Genomic DNA, 26,892 nt, shown 5'->3' on the forward strand with positions numbered 1-26,892 from the left:
TCTTTATTGTCGATATGAAATTAGGGTTTTATGAGATTTTCGCAATTATAAACAAGCAAACATTTGTTATTTTTATACGTCACTTTGAAACTTGAACAATTTTGCCTTTGGACACACTACCAGTAAGCTATTGGTTGTAACAAATATGTACGTATGAGGTGGTACCAAGAAAATCAGTTATAATATCCCGCAAATGATGACTCAAAATGTGTTATTAAAGAATATTATTAATACTTCTTAGTATGTTCACAATGAAGATCCTCAGGGAATTGTTAATGAGGACGTCGAGATAAAGCATATTTCAGGATAATTAAAATAATATGTTACGAGGCGCCGCTTGACAATAAAACAACAAGTTTCATATAAATATTTATTGGGACCCAACCCTCTCTTGAGCTTAAGACTTTTTAAATATACTTACAGAATATAACATGTAGAATTAAAATATAATATACAATTAACAGAAGTGTATATATTAAGGTGACATGAACTGTCCTCCGGGTTCTAATCTCGTCATGAGATGATGTACTTTATGTTTCCTGATTCATTTTGTGGTTTAATGACACGTTCCAACAAGAATAAACATTCAAATCAATAAAACATCAATTCATTAATATGTTAGCAAATAAAAGTAAAGGTAAAATACCTCCCTATGAATCAAATAAGCCATATCTTCTCCTAATTGTTAATAAGTTGCTGCATTTAGGTCAAATTTAAAATACATTGGTTGGACAAACTAATTTGAATACCTCACATAAGAGCTCAATTGTCAGTCCCCGGCCTGACACATAGATGGCGCTACTCGAATTAAATCCATAGGTTTTTTTATTTAGCCCTAAGCCTCAAAAGATGAAAAGAAGAACTTTTGTTATTATGAAAAAAATGGATAAAAAGGAATTTCGCGTGTTGAATAAAATATTTATTTTTGAAGGGAAAAGTTGCAGCAAAAACTTGGCTTGATGCCGAATTTCCACTGCCCTAGGAAAATCAACTATCAAGGATTGGTATGCTAAGTTTAGACGTGGTGAAATGAGCACCGAAGACTGTGAAAGCAGTGGACGCCCAAAAGAGGTTGTTACCGACGAAAACATTTAAAAAATTCACAAAATCATTTTGAATGACCGCAAATTGAAACTGAATAAAACAGAAGACACTCTAAAGATATCAACTGAACGTGTACATCATATCATTCACGAATATTTGGGTATGAGAAAGCTTTGTGCAAAGTGTGTCCCGTGCGAGCTCACTTTTTACCAAAAACAACGAGTTGATGATTCGGAGCAGTGTTTGAATATGATCAAGCGTAATAACCCCAGTTTTTGCATCGATATGTGACAATAGATGAAACATGGCTCCATCATTTCACTCCGAAGTCCAATTGGCAGTCATTCGAGTGGACTGCACACGATGAACCCGCTCCAAAGCGTGAGAAAACGCAAGAGGCGGCTTGCAAGGTTATGGCGTCTGTATTTTGGGATGTGCATGGAATAATTATCATTGACTACCTTGAAAAAGGAAGGACCATCAACAGCGACTATTACATAGCATTATTGAACCGTTTAATGGACGAAATCGCCGAAAAACGGCCGCACTTGAAGAAAAAGAAAGTGCTGCTTCACCAAGACAATGCACCGTGTCACAAATCAGTGAAAACGATGGTAAAAATCCATGAATTCGGCTTCGAATTGCTTGCTCATCCACCGTATTTTCCAGATCTGGCACCCAGCGACTATTTCCGGATCTCAAAGGAATGCTCGCTGGTAAGACATTTTCGTGGAATAAAGAGGTGATCGCCGAAACTGATGCGTATTTTGAAGCAAAGGACAAATCACACAAGACACCCAAATTATAACAGAACCTCCCCCACTCTTGACTGAAACATGCATTTTATATTTAAATAAGATATATTAAAGTTTCTCTCTTTTTGTTCCTTCATACGGAAAGCAGACTTATTTTGTATTAATGTATTTTTTTCTGAAAGAGAAGAATTGATTATTCTGACTCCATTTGTAGACAAATAATCCAACCTATCCCGGTTCATTTACTTAAACAAATGTATCTTAACCAATATACATTTGTTTAAGTAAATGAACCCATTCAAAATAATTTTTAATTGATGGCACTTTAGAAACAACTTTTTAAAGGGCAATAAGATTTGTCTTTATATATATATTCAATGGCTTTGCCCTAAAACTTTTCATATAGTATAATCACATTTACATTCAATATAATTTTGCCATCGCCCCATTTGGACACAGTTTGGGTTTAAACTGGGTAATATTTTCATAATTTCTGTAGGGCCAATTATATGGCTCGGTGAATGGAGGTAGGAAACAGTGGTTGTTTACATTATATGACCGTTATTCATCAGCAGTTTAAAAATGTGTAAAATACAAATAGTTAGAAAAGGGGATGGTAGCGGTGTTACCTGATGACGAGGCTGCGGCTGTCGATGGTGGCAGGTTTAAACTGAACTATGGTTAGTGACTTAAGGTTCAAAGTACCCTTTAATACTCTCCCAGATAAACGTCTCGGGGTTGCCAGATCGTGTGTTATCAGATCGTTATCGTGTGCTATATATATATATATATATATATATATATATATATATATATATATATATATATATATATATATATATATCAATTCTTCTCTTTCAGAAAAAAGTACATATATCATAAGTCACAGACACCTCCTTAATCTAGCTGACTAGGGCTATTGCTACCAAACAACGTCTCCTTTTTTTATTTTCGCTCATACACTAAATACACAACATTTTTGAGATTTTAATCATCAAGATACATTTTAATAAAAAAAAAGTGTTTATAATTAAGTCACAAAAATGCTAGACGTACACTATATCAGGAACATAAAAAATGGCGGCATAAACCTAAATAAACCCTTGAAACAAACAATCGCGTTATAGAAAAGTGCCAATCAGATGCCTTTGTAGGGTATTTCAAACTAGCCAACCAAAAAAGCCTGCATTGGTGGGACCACGCAAAACATTTCCTCGGTTTCGCCTATTTAAGTTAAACCTCTATATAATACTCTATGGTTTAACAAAACAGTTGTTTCTATTGATATATTTTTACCAATAGATCTGTGATTTAAAAGTATTCAATCGGCTAAACAATAATTCAAAAAAAATTGCTTAATCGATCTGCAACTGTCTGTTCGCTTTGGTGTATCGATAGCTATCTGGTGAATTTTGATTTATCGTAGCCAAGGAAAAAAAAGCCGTTTTGCTAAAATCCCACATTTTTGTCGTCCCTCTTAACACCTTGAGACCGTATTTCCATCGTCGAAGGCGGCCACGACGACCCAATCGCCCGGTTGTTCGACTGTGTGTTGTTTTTTTTCTTATTTTTTTCGGGTTCGGAATAAATATTGGGTCGGTGCCAGCCTTTCATTGTTCGGGCGTGAGTCTGACGGTGCGCGCGAAACGCCCGTTTCTATTTTTAATTTTTGTTTTATCGCCTTCTAGATTGGATTGATGTGCCTTATAAATGATTTCTTACGGTGACATGCTGGCTCACGTAATATTTTACTATGTTATTCTCGTTTATAGCTGCTAATCGATAGTTTTTTTTTCAGTTTTCGTAATGATTGGTATTAAAACTAAAATTTTAGGAGTACAAATTAGTTCAGTCTTTTAGATTGCTATAAAAATCCATTTATAGTGTTTTTCAACAATGTTGTACAATTTTTTAAATTGGAATGAAACAATCTGTATTTTCAATCAACATTTTGTATTTGAATGATTCGTCTATGCCATTATATATTTGCATATAACATTGCTTAAATATTTAGAGGGATTTTATTGAGAGTACTTCTGCTAACTATATCCTCAAATCTGTGCAGGTTGTCTACCACATGATTCATTTTGGGTCAGAAGAACTCGGTTATCACTATTCTATACCGCTAACATAAAAAATGAGCCTACCCAAAAATCTACCAGAGAGTAAACAAACAATTTTTTTCCCAATTTCAGCAGAAAATTAATAAGATCTTGCAAATGTTGCTTAGTTACCATACAGTATGATATATGCTATGCAGTAAAGAGTGGATCTTTTGTATGAAACTCAAAGAAACATATCTGGTTGAACTAGGTTGAACTGAGTCTTTTATACCGCTTGGGATCTGCTTTACGTAATGGTATCCAACTATACTCAATAGACATTGAAGCTCAATACAGTCAAAACACATATAAAAGAGACATAACAATAATAATGACAGATTACAGATCAATGTTTGCATCTAGTATCTTCTCATAAATGGCATTTTGTGCAAGAAGACATATATTTATGTCAGTTATAATTAATATGCATTAATGTAACACATTAATGTAATTATACCGTTTTCGTAAGTTAATATAAAGAGATGTTCGTAAAATTATATTTAACCTTTACTATGACATAAAAACTTCTAACTTGTCTTTATTAATGTATGATATAAATTAGCCAGTAGTTAATTAATTTTAGCTTTTATGACTAAAATTTCTTTTAAATAGATATGTAATGTAACACATTGTTTTTGTACTTATTTAGTAAAGCTATTTAAAAATTATTATTTTTTTATTTCTTTTATTAATTATATAAACAGTAGACTTGGACACAGATAGCCTTTGTAAAGCCAGGAGAGGACCAAAGGGCCTATAATAGTAATAATGCAATTTGATGCCTGTGCATACCAGTATTTTGTTGCAATTAATATGTAATATTTAGATATATCTTAAATTTTTAGTGATAAATACCTACTTTGATCATTGGCACTTCCTAAAATTACAGCCTAGCAAGGACTGGTGTAGAAATACTAGTACCCAGGCTTACCTGACCATGGTGCGATGTCGCTTTGTTAGTCGTCTGTCCAAGCTTATATCGTCGCTTCTTTTTTCTTTCTCGTTTTGAGAGATTAGTACCTATACTATAATATTTTCGATGTAATATTAAATATTATCACTATTACGTCAAAATAGAATAATAGAAGGAATCTTTAGCTGACTTCTTAATATATATTTCTAAGTTTATAAATAACATTATCACAATACATTTTATAGTGGATATGTACATGTATGATTTTAATTTACTTGAAAACGAAAATGGAAGTAGTGCATCCTATTGAATCAATTGTACGAATCATAGTGGCGATCCATCGAATAGCCAAGGCCGTATCAGTCTACATATATATTACTACATATATATATAATACTTTCCTCCGGTAGAAGCGACCAAATAAATGTATGTGGTCGTTGCCACTTCTAGACAACAGTTGTAATAATTTGTGAATAACAACTGTACCTTCGTCTGCCAGTATGCTTTTGATAGTCGTCTAAATTTCACTATCTAAACACAAATTCCGAAACCCAATAGTCTACGAGTGAGCAACTAAACTATTACATTCAGCCTTTGGTGGCCGTACATCCTTAGCTGCTAGCTTCTGTTCATTTTCGAGTACACAGCAACTTCAGTCTGCCTTTAGCGGCATTCACCCTGAATGAAGATGCTTGAATCAGTAATCCACGAGCCAGGGGTGTTTTTCAAGGCAGGGATGTTTCCTCCACTCAACTCAACTTCAATATTTCATGGCTAGTGGACTTTTAGCAACTTCGATTTATCTTTGGTGGTCATTCAACCTGAACTGCGATGCCTTTTACTCAATCTGTATCTGTAGTAAACTATGGTAAGGAATATTTTGAGTCACAGCGGAACGATTGCTCATCCAGCATCAACCTGTTTTCTTTTTTTTAACAAGTTGTGCCTTTTCTTGGTAAATAAGTTAATTAATTAAATTAATTAAGATCTCTCTGAGGTCCTACTGATTCCTCCAGTTATGAAAATGAGAGGGATAAAAACACACCTTTAATTTACTTCTTATTTTAAGGATGGAACTGGCGAGCTCAATATTATGAACTGGTTCAACCCAACGAAACTATTAACAAGAAACGCTACCTTTGTGCTGGCAGACCTGAAACATTAATTTCCTACATAACAACGCTCGACTTAACATCTTATGACAACCACTTGTTACCACCTATGCAAAATGCTTTTATAGGGATATGCTTTATTTCATTTAATGAATGCTGGAAAGTTACCTCGAAAAATAAAAAAATTGGGCGAATGATATTCTAACACCTGAAATGTGGTCAATATATAATAAGCAAAATAAAAGGTTATAGATTCTACTAACCATTATTTTAAATAATATTTTCATTAGTGGTTTAGTAAAACAAAATATTTTCACAAGTTGAATATTTCAAATCATTTTTGTATCAAATTAACATTAAACACCACACAATAGTTCGCTCATGAAGGTTCTTTATCTTCTATACTGAAACGTACCCAAACCAGAATAAACGTGTTGATTTCGTTACAATCTAATTGGGCATATTCAACATAATAAAACTGGAAATAAGATATTAAACATTCATATTTAATATTAATGGTTTCCTTGGAGCACGGTTTTCAACTTTTATCTAACTTGTACAAACAGGTTCGATATACATGGTGCTTCTTCCTTCAGTTGAGGATTTACCCGATTTAACGATCTAGATTTCTTCGATCACTTTATGGGTATCCGGTATATATTTTAAATTGAAATCAGCGTCTGGTTGATGGGTAACAATTGTCGCTGTATTTGGTTTATACAATTAATTACAGTTTTCAGTGAAAAATATTAATATCAGTATTCGCATATTGATTTAGAAATTTTGTATTTGCTTATCGTAAGTTTTATTTATTACTATATAATGTCTCAGTGATATCATCAACTTGTTTACACTAATATTACAATTGTATACATTAGCACTATTCTCTGCTTGAACACTAACACCACACCACCACACACCACAACACCACTATATATATATATATATATATATTACTACTACTTCACCTTATTTTTCATAATAAAATATCGGGGAAAAAATAATTTTGGGTTTTAGTACTTTGAATGACCAGTGAATCATATTGTTAGAAAAATCCATAACGTTCTTTAAAGTATCAAAACCGTTTTTACATTACGTATGGATACCAAATGAGCTGAATACTAGAGTTCATTTATGAAGCGATAGTGAAACGAAACTAAATCGAGCGATATATTCTTGTACGACTTGATGAAGCTCCATAAAGGTTAGCAAAGCCCGTATTGTCGAAGCCCTAACGAAGAAATGTGATGCTAAGTGTTTAGTGTCACGGCAACGCTAGAGCACATAAATTTTAGTACTCTGTCAAAATTGAGAAAGAAAGGAAACGGAAGTTTTGATTCATTCATTGTGTAGCTTAAGTGTTTTCCTGTCTAATTACCATTTGTTCCAAGTCGAGGCGATATGACGGTCCTTTTAGTGTTGCAAGAGTCATGGTTGGTATGTTTGTTATTTTATGTTTATAAATGTTCTCTAAACACGCCAGTAACTATGGATTGGTTTGTAAGTTGGATACTCACTAATAAATAACTTATTAAGGCCCAGGAACGTGATTCGGAGTTGAGCGGAGTCAATCCAGGAAAACCTTAGTTTAGTAAGATTTAACCGAATCGGCTAAGCTGCAGGAGCTATTGCTTCTTTAAGATGGCGCGTGCACAAGACAGAAAATATTACAATCCATCCAAAAATCCACTTCTTTCGAACGCTTATTTTCTCAATTCTGCTGCATTGCTCTGAATCTGGGCCATTGTTATGGTCTAACATCTGGAACAGGTCATTTGAAAAGTCCCTGACCTGACACATAGATGGCGCTACTAGAATTAAATCCATATGTTTTTTAGTTAGTCCTAACCCTCAAAGGATGTGTGTATAAATTTGACAGCTGTCGGATTATTAGTTTGTGAATTATTGCATTTTGTAGTGAAGTAACTTTTGTGGTTGTGAAAAAAATGGATAAAAAGGAATTTTGCATGTTGATAAAATATTGCTTTTTGAAAGGAAAAAATACAGTTGAAGCAAAAACTTGGTTTTATGCCGAGTTTCCGGACACTACCCCAGGAAAATCAACCATCAAGGATTGGTATGCTAAGTTTAGACGTGGTGAAATGAGCACCGAAGACGGTGAACGCTGTGGATGCCCAAAAGAGGTTGTTATCAACGAAAATATTTAAAAAATCCACAAAATAATTTTGAATGATCGTAAATTGAAACTGAATAAAATAGCAGACACTCTAGAGATATCAACTGAGCGTGTACATTATATTATTTTCATTGACTACCTTGAAAAAGGAAGGACCATCAACAGCGACTATTACATAGCGTTATTGGATCGTTTGAAGGACGAAATCACCGAACGGCCGCATTTGGAGAAAAAGAAAGTGCTGCTTCACCAAGACAATGCACCGTGTCAAAAATCCATGAATGGGCTTCGATTGCTTCCTTATCCACCGTATTCTCCAGATCTGGTCCCCAACGACTATTTCCTGTTCTCAGATATCAAAAGTATTCTCGCTGGGAAGAAATTTTCGTCGAGTGAAGAGGTGATCGACGAAACTGAGGCCTATTTTGAAGCAAAGCACAAATCGTACTACAAAAATGGTATCGAAAAGTTGGAGGGTCGCTATAGTCAGTGTATCATCCCCTGAAGGGAATTATGTTGAATAAAAAAAACTAATTTTGCCAAAAAAAATTGTTTTACTATGGTAGGCCGGGGACCTTTCAATTAACCTGTTAGTCATAGTTATCCATAGTAATATTCACTGCGGCCGCAAAACAATAAAACTATTTTTAATGAAAACCGCAACAGCTTAGTATTTAATAATATTAATAGTAACCTCTCTAACGGATTTTTGCTGGTAAAAATAGTATTAACTGGTTCCTGTTCGAAGTTGTTGATTAGAGACGTAATCTGTTTTTAACTAACTATTTATGACCTTTTATCAGTAATGTTTTGAAGAATTTTGCACACATTTGTCAACCGGACGACTTTTGCAGGCTGATTCGGTTATACGATGCGTTGAAGGCATCAGACAGCATTGTATCTTTTTTTACCTCGAATAAAAGGAGAACTAAAATATTGTTTGGTATTGAAACGAATTTACAAACTGCAACAGGCAATCCATTATACATCTTGATGACGCCAGTTCACGGATACACTATATATATTATACAAATAAATCCGCTATTAAACCATAGGAAAATCCAAAATTACGTTTATCCCAACCCATAATTGTTTTATTTTACCCATAATATTGTATAAGGCTTTAGTGAAAAACACCCAAATCTGACTTAACATATGGCACCTTTTATAAAAAGAAACCATAAAACTATCAGCGTTAGAATTGGGTAACGTTATATGGGCCTGACTTAAGTCCGCCCGATCGTCGTTTAAATTCAATTAGCTACCGATCTCATTAAATGTCATCGAATTACGTCGTCTAATTTGTTAAACGCGCCTGAATACGAATTAAATATATGCAGATGCCCGTAATCTTTAATAACGCCGATGGACATAACTAATGTTAGAAGATACGATGTAACGGTAGTGTATTGTACTAAGCCTTATACGGTAGAGCTGTAGGTAGTGGTTTGATCGTAAAACTGCCCACGTGCCTGTTGAAATGTCCATACAAATCATCAAATTACAAAAAAGCGATGAAAATTTTACGATAAATGTACGGATAATACTAAAAAATGGTCAAGTTTGAATGGTTAGGCGCCATAACAGACGCCAAATGTGGCGTTTTAGTTTTATGGTTATGTATTTAAAACTACAACTAAAAGGAAAATACTGAGTCGAATAACTAATTCTATTACAAAAGAACGGTGTATGTCCAAGAGGAGATTTTGTGGCGTTAAACAATTAATTCCTTAAAAAATTACGTGACTAAAAATTTAAGTAGGCACTGTTTCACTTTTATGGCTCTTGCAATATTCATATTCGACTTTTAAGAATCGATTTTCAGGTTAAAAATAAAATATGGCCCATAACGTTCTTATTTCTGTAAAAGCTTTCAGGATATTAGACAAAAGTATGCCAATGTTGGAATAGAGGTAATTTTAGATCAGGTATCGCCTAGTTGCTGTTAAAGTGTATATATATATATACACTGTTGTTATAATATCAGGTGCTTGCGTGTATTGTAATATTTTCACTTAACAACATTTAGCGAGCGAAATTGGTATACTATATATTAATCAAGATATTTTCTATCATGTTTTTATTAGTTGTATCTTACATTAGATATGCTTAATACATTCTTAATCTTCAAATAAATGTATTACTACTGTTCATAAAACTAAACGAGTTCGCTTCACTCTTATGATTTCCTACGTGTTGTCCAGCAGCTGTATTGCATCTACGTTGCTGTGATTTAGCAACCTTATTTCGTGTTTTAAGGCGAAATCTTGGATCGCTTTCTTTTTCTATCCTTATGGCAACAAAGCTATACCGTAACGAAACGACAATGTTGCTTTGACTCAGAGCTGCAGCCGTGTATCCTCTACAACTCTTGTGACGTGTGGTTGAGCGTGGTCTTACGAGATAATTATGTTGCTTCTGTTACTCTCTATCGCTATTTTTGACAACGATACGTCGTTCAGTTTGTTCAGTTGGCGTTGGTAGACATCTGCCGTGACAATTCGAATCGGTTTTAACACCTCGTAATACATCACACTTTGTTGATATGACCACAGGCCCATAAATACTTTATGGCCATGAATTCCTCTTCAGTGTTGATGTGGATGGCACTCCTTACTAGCCTATGACATTGTGCTCTGTTTTCTCGATGTTCGAAACTATTCGAAATAACTTTTCAAATTAATTTGTGTGGTAACCGTTTTCCTTTTTTCGAATCTTTCCCTGTCTATGAAAACATTAAAACGCTTAGAAACAGTTGACTTAATAACTACTAGCTGTCTGCTGATAGTTTTGCAATTCATTGCCTTCGATTTGGACCCTTCAGATCCTCCTTTGTCATTGATATCAAAACTATTATTTGAAATGGTAGAAATCAAAACCGACAATTGGAATATGGTGGAGCAGAGTTACCATAAGATTATGAATTCGGTTGATCGGCTTCTGCGGCAGATTTCTTCAAATTAAACAACAAAAATTGTGAGTGTGGAAAATGCAAATGTGAACGTTGCATGATTGTTGCCTATATATACTGAATAATTCAATAACACTACATGGAATACTGTTATTTACTGAGTATTGAGAAATGTCAAAACTGTGGAGTGAAACAGTTATGGTACGTTGTTTACATTGATATTTCGCATTTTCTCTCACTAAAATAGAGCGCATATTAATTAAATAATTAAATTGGTTCTCAGAAAACTGTAAATATTGAACAAAAACCAACTGTAACTTAGAAAAACATGTTTATATTATTGTTTGGTTAAGCTTTAGTTGATTTCGATGTTCCGAAATTATCTGTTCTGCTTTTTAAAATAATTATTCCTATGGACCCGAAGTAGGCAGTGCACAAAATACGTCACGAATTGCCTCACTGAAGATTGGATAATGTTTTTGCGTACTATTTGCTTTTTGCCAACTTTTTGCTGTTAATTTACGTTGCTAAAAACCTCACAAGATCTATAGAAAAACCCTATATATATAGATATATATATATATATATATATATATATATATATATATATATATATATATAGCCACACCCCCTGGTGATACTTTCTTTTCATTTACATCGTATGATACATTATTTATTCTTAGTACTATCTTGATTTATGCAATTAATGTTTTGCTATTGTTCTATTGCACATGCTTCAATATACAAGCATGATGAATGTAGGATGAATTATTCAACATATATTTTCCAAATTAAAATTAAATTCTACTACTTAAGTTCAAGTTAAAATTATACACTTATACACAGTAGAAGTTCATGAGTTTTTTTTACTTGAATCTTCTGATATCTTGTATGTTATCCTGTAGCTTCTAGGTTGCTGTGATTTAGCAACCTTATTTCATGTTTTAAGTCGAAATCTCTGATCATGTATATTCAATTGATTTCGAGGTCATCGTGCAGGTCCTCGTTGGTAATCATTGGTAATTAATCGTAGAATTTTGTTCAAGATACGTTGGATGACTAGTTTGTGTGATGTTTTATCGCAACCTTATATTTGCACGCCATAGGTTCAAATAGGCTTTATGATTTACTGATAAACCAATCTCAATCAAGTTGAGAGTATCTTCCGACTAACCAGTAGAGTATTTTGACTTTGAGCCTAATCTGCTCTGCTTTTTGTCTAAATGATGTTCAAATTTAATCCACCATCGAGATGTATGCCGAGGTATTTTGCTGATTGTGCTCGAGGAATCTGACATTCGTCAAGTGATATAATTAGGTTTTTGTTATTTCGCCTCACCGCAAAATTAATATGGACTTATTTGGAGCTATTAGGCTGAATTTTTCAGTTTCTAGTTCATTTGCAGATCTTTTTGACCGCTACTTGTACTTTTTCTACAGTCTTAGACAGAGATGCATTTTGTTCCATGATAACTGTGTCGTCGGCATATGTTCCAAGTACTGTTTCTTTTGTTGTTGGAATATCTGCAGTATATAACCGATATAGGAATAGTCTCAAGACAGTACCCCAGAAACTCCAGTCGAAATAAGTGTTCAGAATCCCCTTCATGCGATAGGTATATATTGAGATAAATATTTATTAAAACAAAATTATAGTTAAAAAACTCTCAACCGAATTTGCTTTATTTGCAAAAAAATAGAAATAATAGGTCTCGTAGCCTGTGGCGAAAATATAAATCACAAAAAGGAAAAAGAAAAGAATCTATCGGTGAAATACGACAAAGAAAGTTCTCAATAGGAATGGGGTTATTGCACGACAATACGCCCGTGCATACGAAAACTAATGGCGTTCGGCCGCTGCGGTTTTTAAAGGAACGGACCATAAATCATTGGACGGCGGACAGCCCCGATTTGAGCCTTTCCGACGTGCCCCCCGACCACGGCCTTGAATACGAATCGCTTTCTTCTTGGGAACGCCGGTATTTGTCGTGTCTATATCGGCTCCGCGGCTCAGGTACATCGGTTATTTTAATGGTGACGATAAAATATGTTGAGAATAAATCAGTTTGAGCGTCTCGGGGCGAAAGGAACGGACCATCCCCGGCTTCACGGCTTGAGAACCGTTAGAGTGGAATTAAACGCTTGCTTGTGCCTTGACATTTTTAACGTATATCGCGATATGTTTGCTTTTCCACAAAAAATGGCCAATAAATATTACGTAACATATGTTCAAATTAGTAAAAATAAACGAAGCTATAAATTTAATAAACCAAAAATTAATTTTAAAAAAATTAAAGCCTACTAATTTAAGACGATTTTGAGAGAAAGGTAAGACAGAGTACCGATAGTAGAAAATTAAGCAAAAAATAGATTGTTAAAATTAATTATTAAGCAGGTCCCAGTTTTCAAGCTCGCGCATGGTTACAGTACTGCGCTCTTATAACTTGTCAATTGAAAAGTCCCCGGCCTGACACATAGCTGGCGCTACTAAAATTAAATCTATATGTTTCTTAGTTAGCCCTAACTCTCAAAAGAAGCGTGTATAAATTTAACAGCTGTCGGATCATTAGTTTGTGAGTTATAGCATTTTGAGTGAAGCAACTTTTGTTATTCTGAAAAAAATTGATAAAAAGGAATTTCGCGAGTTGATAAAATATTGTTTTTTGAAGGGAAAAAATACATTTGAAGCAAGAACTTTGCTTAATGCTTCTTATTTATGCTTCTTCCAGGTTAGGCGTCGATCTAAGTGCATACCAACATGTTTAACTGTGCTTGGGGGAATTGACGATGATTGATGTTCACTGGTGAACATGTTCTTCTAAGCAGGGTAAACGTTACATGGGTGGATTTTGTTTCATTGGCTTTAATGCCCCATGTCTTCAACCATAATTGTGTTTGCTCCAGATAGATTTGTAGGTTTATTGATGCTGTGATTGGATCTTCATGGTCAAAAGTTCAGCAAAATATTAGTAATTTCTCTGCAAGCTCATATATATAAATATTATGTCAATAATTAACAATATTAACAATGCTTTCATGTAAATTCGATCTCAAAAACACTGAAATCTTGCTCAATTGTTTTTTTATTTATTACCAGTTTTCATGAAAATATTCGAGTTAAATTTCACATAATAAAAGAATGATTTATCCGGATATTGTTTGATAGAGATCCATAAATAATATTGATAAATATTTATATATAATCGCATTTTAAAAGCTTTACATTTCATCGTTTTCATTCTGTTTATTTACTTACTAATTGTAGATAATTGGAAATAAATTAGAGTTTATATTTTTATTTGCATTTAACAACAATGTTAACACTGCAGCCGGCTTTGTGAGTTGTATCGAGCCCATACTTTTAATTATAATTTTATCTTATTAAAAATTTATCTCATCACCATACCTCGTGATATCACCTACTCATTTAACTAATTACAACTAAGTTTTATTTTAAATTAACTTGTTTTTAAATATATTAACAGCGCATACTGTTGCGTGAATCATTTCGGTGTTAATATGTTTTTCCGTTATATTACACCAAATGATTTTCGTGGTTGTAAAATAATTATTCATGAATTAGCAACCTCTAAGCTCCGTCATTCTGAATAAGTTCTAAGATATATTTATATACCATTGCAATTTGTTATGCTCTATATACGCTTCCGTAAAAATAACTATTTCTCCCTCATTATTCAATTAATAATTTTCTCTTAATATAATTATTTTCAATATTTTGACCCCGTGTTCTATTCCAAACCACATGATTAACGTTATTGGCGTTGCACAATTGCAACTATTGTTCTATCATTTAACAGTGATGTAATCTATTTCACCTGTGGCTCTTATACCCACTTCGCATTTAATTTCTTCCTTGTACAGTGAAATAGTATTGTTGTTGACCTTCCAATAAATATAATACAATAAAATACAATTATTGAATTAGATATTATTATATAACAGTGAATGTAATGTTATTTGGTCATTATTTTGTTTTTACCTACTAATAGTCTTTTACAGAACGATATATTCACACTACCCTTGTGATACAACATGCTGAGTCATGGTTGCTGATCTTGGAATTTTCAACGTTAATCATTTTAAAAAATGTTATTTCGACCAGGTAAAGATTCTTTTCTTCTACCAAGGTGAATAGGTATTTTTTCATTCGGTAGGGAAACCACTTGACAAACTAAATTCTTTCTATTGTATTTTTCGGCCCCTATAATGTGTCGGCTTTGTTAAACAAGATGATACCATCTTAGGGTCGAAAAGATCTGGTAAACTGACATTAAATAAACACAATAAGCACAAGATTACCCACGTTGTTTTGCAAAACAAACAGATTGTATTGTAAATTAATTTTTGATTGCTAGAAATATATAGATTTTACATATCAAGCCTATACATGAATTTTAAACGATTTATTACAACTGAGACTGTGTATTAAATCGTATCGGGTATTTTTGTAAGCAACTGCATGTACCAAGCAAATAGTATTTGCACAGCTGATGTTCATCGAATGCTGTATGAAGCTTATGATAACCATGCTCCATCGATTTCAACATGTGAATACAGGCTTCGACGTTTTAAAAATGGTTATTTCGATATCGAAGACAAAGAGCGATCTGGACGGTCAAGAATATTGGAAATCGAGGATTTGAAGGCATTACTCAATCAAATCATCAATGAAGATCGCTACCTATTACAATTGATTCGCTTGAAAAATAGCCGGAATACGAGCAAAGACACAACAATGTTATACTTCTGTATGACAGCCCTTAATCACAGGTTGCAAAACTGGTGTAAACATACTTGGAAACATTAAAATGGGAAGTGCTACCACACCCGCCGTATTCTCCAGACCTAGACTAGCTAGAAGACTAGCTCCTTCTGGTTCCTTTTTTTCCTACATATTAATCATGACCTATCTGAGCAGTTCTTCACTGATTATGAACTATGTTGATAGTGGATATAATGTGGATAGCCTAAATATATACAGCTTTCTTTCGAGATACATGGATGTCATTAATAGAATAAAATTGAGATTATATTATTTATTTATCAATATTATTAGACGTACTTAAGGTTTTATTAATATTCATTCAAGAAATAAAAAAAACATTATAATTGCGTCAGTCTGGCAATATAATTTTATCAAAACAATGATGATATACCATGAGAATGGAGTATTGCAATCATTTTACTTCTTCTGTTCAATGTATTAGAAAAATAATGCTGACAGCAATCTAGTGGTATAGTAATAAGTACGATCTATACATAAAAACATTTAAGTCTTCATTTGATCGTTTTAAAGGTGATTAAATACACCGTAATTTTCCAAATACAAATCTTGTTATCTTATGGTTTACCTTTATAGGACCTTTTCCAAACCAATATCCTGGATCTGCTATTGTAGTGAATGATCTAGTAGGTTCAAAGGTGAGAAACTGGAAAATCAAAGTAAGCAAAAATTATGTATCTTAATGGTCGAATTCAGCTAGGCAATAAAAGAAAAATGGTCATGATGCAATCAGAAATATCACAAATGAATGTGTTTTGTTTCATTGTTAGCCAGGGCGATACTATTTGTGCTCACAGCATATAAAATCAAAAATTTTGAATTAAATTTAATCATATTATAATAATTTATTATTATAATCATGCTATATCTGCGAATTTATTATAAAACCTAACTATTAAATGATATTTTCTACAATAAAGTATTGAATTACAAGTAAAGATATTTCAAACTTATTTCACACTTCTTATAAATATTATTACATGGTTATTTGCAATCTGAGAAGAACATCTGTCGATGTAAAATGTAATTTTATGCTTAATTTTGAAGATGTAATGTCTATAATTATAAACGTACATATAACCATAGAAAACAATTTTCTTACCTTTTGATCTTCTTGCCAATCAAATATTGTAATGAACGGTAATATTGGACAGTAATTAAAATTTAATATGATCGACATTAAACGTTTTATCCAGTCTACAAGCCATTGTTCTTGTCTACTGCAAGGTGCCACATTTATCAGCTTTTAATCCATGTTAGAGTTTAAAAAAAAATAAAATTTTACTTGGTAATGATAAAAAAAAGGGAGTATGTAACCGTAACAGTTTATTTGAATTTACATACTATTTCCATCAAGACACCTAACAAACAATTCTCAACAGTATTTGTCACTCCTTAACGATATGATAATGAAATTCTTAGCTGTTAACTGTTGAAAAATACTAAATACCTAACAAGTTAATTATTAGAATCTGTTTTTAATTTTAAATAATAGTTATTTAATAGATGATGCGAATACAAGTTCGAATAATGATTAATTTATAATGAAATAATAACATAACATTAGGATGCTGCATGGTAAACTTAATTTAATAAATAATTCATAGTTTTTAATTGAAGATATTAACAAATCTCAATATATTTTGTAATATTTCCGTTCTTTGAATTAATTTATTACTAAAAGACTATTATATACTTCAAATTTAACATATATCTCATGTTGAGACATAATTGAAACAGACTGTAACAAACTAATGAAATAAAATCGATATTCAATTGATAATTTGTACTGTACAAGGGATGGAAAAAATAGGATGGAGCAGATGATATTTTATTTTACATCTAACCCAATATCTTTTATTAATATGGCGTTGAACTACCATTTGTTTTTAAAACAGCTGCAATTCTTCTCGGAATAATTTCATTGTCTGAATAGTTTCCAATTGAAGATGTTCGGTGATATTCTAATTACTGAAGCTTTTAGTGTTAGAATTACATCATTGAGGTCAGTGAGGTGAATTAGAGGACCAGCTGAATACCAGGATATACCACACAAATCATAACGGAACCTGCATCTGTTGAAACTGTATTTCTTAAATGAGCGTTAAAATTTGCTAGCGCTTCTACCGCGATAGTTTTATGTTGCCTGGCATGCTTGGTGTTCATATTATTTTGTCTATCCCCTGTACGTATCGTCGACAGTAAACCTACCAACTGACGAGTTACAAAAGAACATGTAAAGATCATCCCAGAGAAGTCTTCCCTAGTTTGGTTACTAGAATGGTTTTTCTTGTTGTTTTACATTTTTGGTTAAGGTTAAACACAATTAGAATCACCAACAAACTTACAACAATTATTTAACCATAGATCATAATTTACCCGAAGGGATTCGAACCCGTGACTATCGCAGCAGTAGAATAACTGTTCTGTAACATTGACTACCTATTTACATATTAGAATCAGTATTTAAATTGAGTAATTAAAGTTGCATATACACGGCATATTCATAATTAATATCAATTGAAGACTAATAAAATGAGAAGCCTTAGCGGACACCAACGTGCCACATACATAACATAAGAAGTGTTAAACCTGTTCTCAACAAAAAAGTAAATAAAATTTTACTTGGAAATCACAAAAGAAAATAGTAAAGCAACCGTAAATATATACAGCTGATTTACATTTACATAGTATTTCCATCAAGACAGCTGACAATCTTCGATAATAATTGTCAATTCTGAATGATGTGTTAACGAAATTAGCTGTTAATGTGACAAGTTAATTGTTAATATCTATGTGTTTTTTTCTAATTATTGCATTCATAATATAAATGCATTGGCGTATTAGCACAACACAATTTTATATGATTGAAATGTATCATAAATTTAACTATTTGAGGAATAGAAATATTTTAACATGCTTAACATATTTTTAACCGACTTCGAAAAAGGAAGAGGTTGTATGTTCGGCTGTATATTTTAATGTATGTTTGCCAATTTCTCCGTCAGTTGCGGGCCGATTTTCAACATTTTTTATTCGAAAGAATGCACTTTCGAGGTGGTCTCATTGGAACCAAATTAGGATCCCTTGAGGGGAAGGGGATATCGAGGGAAACATATAAGCATATTTCAAAAGCACGTACAAAAAAAATAAAGTTTTTACATATTTTTTATCTAAAATAATCAGATATTTGTGTATAATGTTATTGCTGAGCTGATATGACTTAAAAATCGGAAGTCGTCCAGTGCAAAAGCCACTCAGTTTGCTTTTTAAGCACTAACTATAGCATATAAGACCTCGTAGAAATATTGTAGACAACTGCTTATACGGTGTAATTGTTAAAGCGTTTAGCTCTCAAACGGAGGTCGCAGGTTCGATTCCCGGTGGGGGCAGTAACTTCTTGTTGTTGTTTAGTTAGAACATTTGTCAAATCACCTACGCTAAGTAGCGGACCCCGGGGCCTGAAGCGCTCCTTATTTTCAATCATTGTTTCTATATTCGTATTTTTCTCATACGAGCTGCATTGTAATATTAAGTAAAATAACTGTGTAATTTATTGAATGAATATCTAACACTAAAAGGAGAAAAATAAAATATTTTTAACAAAAAAAAAAATGTACCGACCTCAAATATAAATTTGGAACACACTAAAAAGCATAAAACAATCAAAACTTAGATTTTTAACACAAAAAGGGCATTTTAAAATAAAATATGTACATAATAATCGTTGTATCAACTAAATAAAAATAATCAAAAACCTTATTTAACCTATCTACTACACGTATTTTATATTCTACTATATTAAATTTACTACACACAATTTAGTTTAATGACTTCCTAAACCTATTTATGCGTTTACAATATTATTTTAACTACTACCAACTGATCACTTCGAAGTAGGTCCCGAGCCCAAACAATACAAAAGTAATGATATAATTTTGTGACATATACAAAAAATTAAATTACCAACAAAACAAATCAAAATTAATATGGTTGGTTGGGTTTTGGTAAGATGTCATGCAACGACACATATCAAATGTGGAAACTCCCTGTTAGTTTCTTATGTCCTCTCCATTTGCTTGTCCTTATTTTGTACTAATAGAGTTAGTTAAAGGGCCAATTCCATAGATAATCTTCCTTCCATAACAGAAGCAATATCTGATGATTACTCATTCGGTTTGAGGTTTCTAATATTGAGGTTTGAGGTATACCCATAAGGGCCTGGAAGTTAAAATGTAATAATAGTACAAAAAATTACGATACCTTTTTTCACCATAAATATTTCAGAAGATTTAACAAATCGCCAAACAGACATTTCTTCATGAGTATTCTAATATAGCCTAATTTGATTCCTAAATTGACATGTTCAATTGGGAACAACTTTATGATGCAGACATAAGTGGATTAATGTTTATTTAGGGTTATGTTGATATGACCCTTATTTATTACATGGCTTTAGGATGTTTATTTTGACCAGCATTTACCCCGAAAGCTATATAAAGGAAAACGGTTAAAGTAAATTTGTATATCTATTAAATAAATAAATTAAATTGGAAATGAGAAAAGAAAATTATATGTAACCCTAAACGCTTGCGGTTTGTTTGCAATTACATCAATCAGAACAGCTGACAATTCTCGACAGTGATTGTGACTTAATGATATGGTAATGAGACCTTTAGCTATTAATAAAAAATGTTAAATATTTAATAACAACTTTTTATCTCTCTAATTATTCTAAAATAAACACAAATTACTGTTATATAGTTACAATATTTTCAATAACGATTCGAATACATGGTATATTTTACCTTCTTAAGAATAATGAATAGTAGTCTCGTCAGCCACTAGGGATTTAGAGTCTAGAGATTGATATACTTAATATATTAAAAATGATATTAAAGACTTTAATTTCGTCAAATTAAAAATTCGTTCAAAATTTCGAAAAAGAAAGTCGAAAATAAAAGTTTGAGCGACTGTAATTTACATGGATATTTCGCATTTTCACGAATAGATATCACTGACCAAAATACATTGAAGAGTCTAATACTTCCAGTTTATATTTGAAGGGAGCTTTGTGTAAATGATTTTGACATTTTAATGGTCAATATCAAGTATTTTATATCGATACACTTTTTATAATCATCAAGTTAAATTTCTCGAGAGTATTTTCACTCCTTAATAGCGTTTTAATGATATTCTTAGCTGTTAACTATAGAAAAATGATAAATTCTCAAGCTAGTTATTAATATCTATTTTATATTACATTAATTATTACATTGATGATGCGTATGTTTTATAAGCACAAGAAAACTTTGAATTCTAATTCGAATATTTAATACATTTAATTATTTTTAATTAAATATTATTAAATAAAAAAAAGAATTATCTTTATACAATTGTCAAATAAGCAGTACTTGCGTGTATTTTGGTCAGCGTTATCTATTGGTGAATTCGAATGTAAACTATTGTTAATTTCGATCGTTTAACATTTCTTTGTTATTCGTAAAATAACATTTTTTCTCTTTATAATTATTGAGTTTTGCCGTGTTTATAGAGCATTTTGACATACATTACTTCTGGTTTGCTTGATTTGAGGAAATCCGCTGCTGGAGCTTATTAAGCACATTTTGAGAAACTTGGAGCCGCTTCTCCATCAAATTTTAACTATCAGTTTTGGTTGTAATGATTTAAAGGTGCTTATTTTCGTGTTCGCAAAAATCTTGAAAACAAGGAATTGTAAGACTTTTGAAGGAAAATCTAGCTCGAATTTGCAGAGAGTTTAAACGATGACGGATTGACTGAAACTAAAAAAAAATTAAAAAAAGAGTGAATATAGTATGACAATCTCAAGTTTTTGCACTTGAGTAAGGTTTGTCCAAGAGAGCTATCCATATTGACACCGATTCATGCCCATAAAGTCTTTATGGACTGTTATTATACCATAATGAACTATATGAATATTATAACTGTAATGAAACTGTTATTAAAGTAATGTTTACGGACGTCAGTTCAATAAAATTAACGAGATATTATTGCTAAAAAGACCAGCAATAGTGGAGTAATATAAGCAAAGACATTACCTAGCGTAATTTCCTAGTAACAATTTTCCTATGCATTATAGCGTTAAACCATTACGATAAATATTACAACCTAGATTAACAAATTAAATTAGTATTTATTATCACTGTTTAAATATCTCAGGACTTGAAGAATTGTACTGATGAAGATCTATGATCTTATATAACATTCAATTACAAGTACCATAACATGATACTAGTATTTGTCAGACTACTTAAAAAAGATGAAAATAATTATAATATAATTAATTCAATTCAATTATGCCAAAATATTTACAATTGTTTTGTTGATTAATTTTGTCCAAACTTTTTTTTTATTACTCTTCGTGAGTCCACAATCTGCCCTATTGGCAATAAGTATTTCTTATGTCTATATTATATATACATGGCATGTAGAAAATGACTTCATTAAGCAATCTTCTGTATAAAATATTATCTTAATTAATTAGTCTTATTCTAAAGTTTACATATATACGCACTTCACCATCACGTCGCATATTCAGCTGATTAGCGAGTACATTAGGATGCACTGACACTCTTTCGAAGTACTTCACACAAACACGTTGAATTACACTCGTTATAGGTTCTAGAGGAATATCGCGTTGTATCACTTTATTTGAAATATAGTACGGAGCATCAACAATGGCACGCAACACTTTATTTTGGAACCGTTGAATGATGGATATATTAGATTTGCTGGCGATACCCCATAGTTGGATTCCATATGTCCAAATGGGCTTGAGTATAGACTCATACAGCAATACCTTGTTATCTAATGATAACTTGGATTTGCACCCGATGAGCCAATACATTTGATATAATTTTAGTCCCAGTTGTTTCCGTTTAGAGAGTATGTGCCTCTTCCAGGTTAGGCGTCGATCTAAATGCATACCAAGATATATAACATGCTCTGCTTGGGGGAGTTGACGATGATTGATGTTGACTGGTGGACATGTTCTTCTACGCAGGGTAAACGTTATATGCATGGATTTTGTTTCATTGGCTTTAATGCGCCATGTATTCAACCATAATTGTATTTGCTCCAGGTGGGTTTGTCGGTTTATTGATGCTGTGACTGGATCTTGATGGGATGCTAAGATTGCTGTATCGTCTGCATATGTTGCTACAGTAGTTATTTTTGTGGTGGGCAAATCAGCCGTATACAAAAGATACAGTACTGGACCCAGTACACTACCTTGCGGGACTCCTGAATATATGGGATTTAATTCGGTATGTTCATCGCCTTTGTCCAAACTTGTAAAATAAAATATTATCATGAATAATTACTATAATTTATTCAAGTGCATGAAATCCTATGGTACAAAGGAAAACAATTTTGGTTGTATTTCCTCTCTTCAATGCGCAGCACCTTGTTTCTTAAAAAAGAAGAACGAAATTATTAGGGACTCATATTACACAATAAATAAAACAAATTAGGTCTAACCTCAAATATTATCAACAGTGTTATTTACCTCTATATTACGTTAATTACACTTTAGACTTAATTAAAGGTACTTAAAATAGTAAATACTTACATTATAGTGATATTATTGCTCTGAATAAATTACCGATGTTCAAACTATACAACTTGTCTGGGAGAAAATACACAACTTGTCTGCGATTTTTAGTGACATATAATTACATTAGCGGCCCTGACACCATCGATAAACGACAGAATATCTAATTATAACACGCCAATTGAAAAGTCCCCGGCCTAACATAGTAAAACACTTTTTTGACAAAATTAATTTTTTTATTCAGCATAATTACCTTCAAGGGTGATAGACTGATTATAGCGACCCTCCAACTTTTCGATACCATTTATGTAGTACGATTTGTCCTTTGCTTCAAAGTAGCAGCAAAAGAAGATCTGAGAACGGGAAATAGTCGCTGGGGGCCAGATCTGGAGAATACGGTGGATGAGGAAGTAATTCGAAGCCCGATTCATCGATTTTTGCTATCGTTTTCACTGACTTGTGACACGGTGCATTGTCTTGGTGAAGCAGCACTTTCTTTTTCTTCAAATGCGGCTGTTTTTTGGCGATTTTGTCCTTGAAACGGTCCAATAACGTTATGTAATAGTCGCTGTTGATGGTCCCTTCTTTTCAAGGTAGTCAATGAAAATTATTCCATGCGCATCCTAAAATATGGACGCCATAACCTTGCCAGCCGACTGTTGCGTTTTGTCACGCTTTGGAGCGGGTTCATCTTGTGCAGCCCACTCGGATAACTGTCGATTGGACTTCGGAGTGAAATGATTCAGCCATGTTTCATCCATTGTCATATATCGACATAAAAACTCGGGTTTATTACGCTTGATCATCTTCAAACACTGCTCTGAATCATCAACTCGTCGTTGTTTTTGGTCAAAATTGAGCTAGCGCGACACTCATTTTGCACAGAGCTTTCTCATACCCATATATTGATGAATGATATGATGTACACATTCAGTTGATATCTTCAGTATGTCTGCTATTTCATTCAATTTTCATTTAAATCGAAAATTTTCAAAATCATTTCAGTCATTCAAAATCTTTTTGTGGATTTTTTAATGTTTTCGTTTTAACCTCTTTTGGGCGCCCACTGCGTTCGCCGTCTTCGGTGCTCATTTGATCACGTCTAAACTTAGCATACCAATCATTGATGGTTGATTTTCCTGGGGCAGGGTCCGGAAACTCGGCATCAAGCCAAGTTTTTGCTTCAACTGTAATGTTTCCCTTCAAAAAGCACTATTTTATCAACTCGCGAAATTCCTTTTTATCCATTTTTTTTCACAATAACAAAAGTTCACTCAAAATGCTATTATTCACAAACTAATGATCCGATAGCTGTTAAATTTCTACACGTATCTTTTGAGGGTTAGTGCTAAATAAAAAATATATGGATTTAATTCTAGCAGCGCCATCTATGTGTCAGGCCGGGGACTTTTCAATTGACCTGTTAACTCAAAATTATTAAAATAATGTATAAATAAACCTGTACCGAAATAAACCGTCTAGTGCGACCAAAACAACTACGTCACACGCAGATTTAAAATTTCATTATTTCTAACGTCAATTTTTCTTTAAAATCGATTTTTTTGCAGAAATAACTTTTAGTTCGGGCAAAGTCATTACGTAGAAATGTCATAAACTGTTTTTTCAAAAATAGTCATCTAGCCTATTATTGTATGAGAATATAGCGAAAGTATCCAAATAATTACATTTATAATATATTTTTTTATTTAATTCGTGCTGGTGACTGATGATGATTTCACGGACAGGACATAGGCGAACATAATCCGGCCGGTACCGGCTAATTGTTCGTTTCTATTAGTCATGGACGAGGAAACCTTTTCTGACGCCTTTTGTTTTATTCGCAGGAAGTATATGCGGCGGACATTGTTGCGACCACGACGCGGAATCCGTACTAAAGGACCAGGGGAGGAAGGACTTTGTCACACTACTGAAGCACAACACCAGGTCGCTTCTGGGGCCCATAAATAGGACATCGTCAATAATACAGAGTGAGTATTTCGTTCGGTTAATTGAATTAGCCCGCGCTATGACGGCATAACGAGAATAATTTCTTTCAGAAGGGGGGGGGGGGATCGTTTGTCGTGGGAGATATTCGTGGGTTATTTACAGGATGTCCGAAAACAGACGTTTGTCAGTTTGTTATGATGATATAGTGAGATTTTATTTCGTACTCCAGACGTTATATATTAAATGTTTGGCGTTAAGTGAATATCTTGTTTAATTGTAACATCCCGTATCATTGTTCAGTAATCGCTATATCGGTCAGTATATAATGATATTAAAATAAACATATACGTATTAATAGTTATTATACGTATTTGAGTAACTGATTATCTTACGAGTTACTTACATAATAAATAGTTTTTGTTTTTCTTCATTTCCAACTACTCGATGTAGAAAGTTATTTTGTATATACGTCATCTAAATTTGTGACATACAACAAAATTATAATCTAAATAAAATAATTAAACAAAATTACTGTTATCAAATTAATTTATTTTAAAATTATAAAAATCTAAGTAAAAAAGTAAATCTAATGCATATATTATCGAACGACTTAAAACTACAATTAAGGACATAGTAATAATAGTTTGTAGGTTAGGTTTATGTTTGATTATATTTACATTGAACTGATTTCTACTGAACTCTTTTCTAGAACTCGAAGTTCTAGGCGCATTTGTATTTGTATCCTCTGGAGGCCTAATCCACCTAATTAACAATTGTATATTCAAGTAATATATGTTACTTTCATTAGAGAGCATTTTTACTTTTTACGCTTATTTCTTGTGTCCTTCGGTACTGTGTTTCCTTGTAGACATTTTGATATCACTATATTTCTTCTTAGTTTCTTCTTTTAATATCTGTATCTATCTTTCTTGATAAAACTAGATTGAATCACTTGATTCTCTTTAACCATATATGCAAAACAGTTACTATTCTTCCTCTTCTGACATATTTTAAACAAATTCTCATGTATATTCTAAACAATTACATACATATCTGTGCACATAGATCTTTTACACTCTACAATAACATTTCGTGCAGTTATCATATATTAATTATATACTCACCTTTACTTGTTTTCATTCTCATCACCCTATATTAGAAATTGGCAGCATTAAATCATATCATATTCAGAAAGTTTTATTCAAGTGAATAATTAAGCTGTTAATTTCCAATTTATCTAACATTTGTTCACGATTGCATCATTTGCCAATTTCTTCTTCAGTGTGTCTTATCGAGTTCATTGCTGTTTCCAGCATGAAGTACAATATATCTACTCTAATAAATGTTATGATTAATAAAACCTAATCAACTGTTATTCCAACGTTCACCTTTTCCATCAGCTTTTGTTGTTATAAAACTAATTTAAAACTATAAAATATTATTATCTTGCCATTGGGTATATTGGTGCCATTCTGAAATATCTATGTTTCATCTAAATACATAAATTGAAATAATAAGTTTTCGTTCAATTTATTGTATGTTTTTAAAAATTGTATTCTTTTAAAAGCAATAT

The 26,892-nt window shown here is 32.6% G+C and overlaps 1 protein-coding gene across 1 annotated transcript in view; it reads left to right on the forward strand.

Moving 5' to 3' along the window:
* dally (division abnormally delayed protein) overlaps positions 1-26,892 on the forward strand; it is a 221,490-nt gene that overhangs the window by 44,655 nt on the left and 149,943 nt on the right. Inside the window, exon 2 of the mRNA XM_076414196.1 lies at positions 25,217-25,360. Coding sequence (XP_076270311.1) covers positions 25,217-25,360 — 144 coding nt within the window. The remainder of the gene's footprint in view (positions 1-25,216; positions 25,361-26,892) is intronic.

Source organism: Rhynchophorus ferrugineus, unplaced genomic scaffold (assembly GCF_030347505.1).
Source record: "Rhynchophorus ferrugineus isolate W39M unplaced genomic scaffold, kcgeb_rfMv2 rfM9, whole genome shotgun sequence".
Classification (NCBI taxonomy): domain Eukaryota; kingdom Metazoa; phylum Arthropoda; class Insecta; order Coleoptera; family Curculionidae; genus Rhynchophorus; species Rhynchophorus ferrugineus.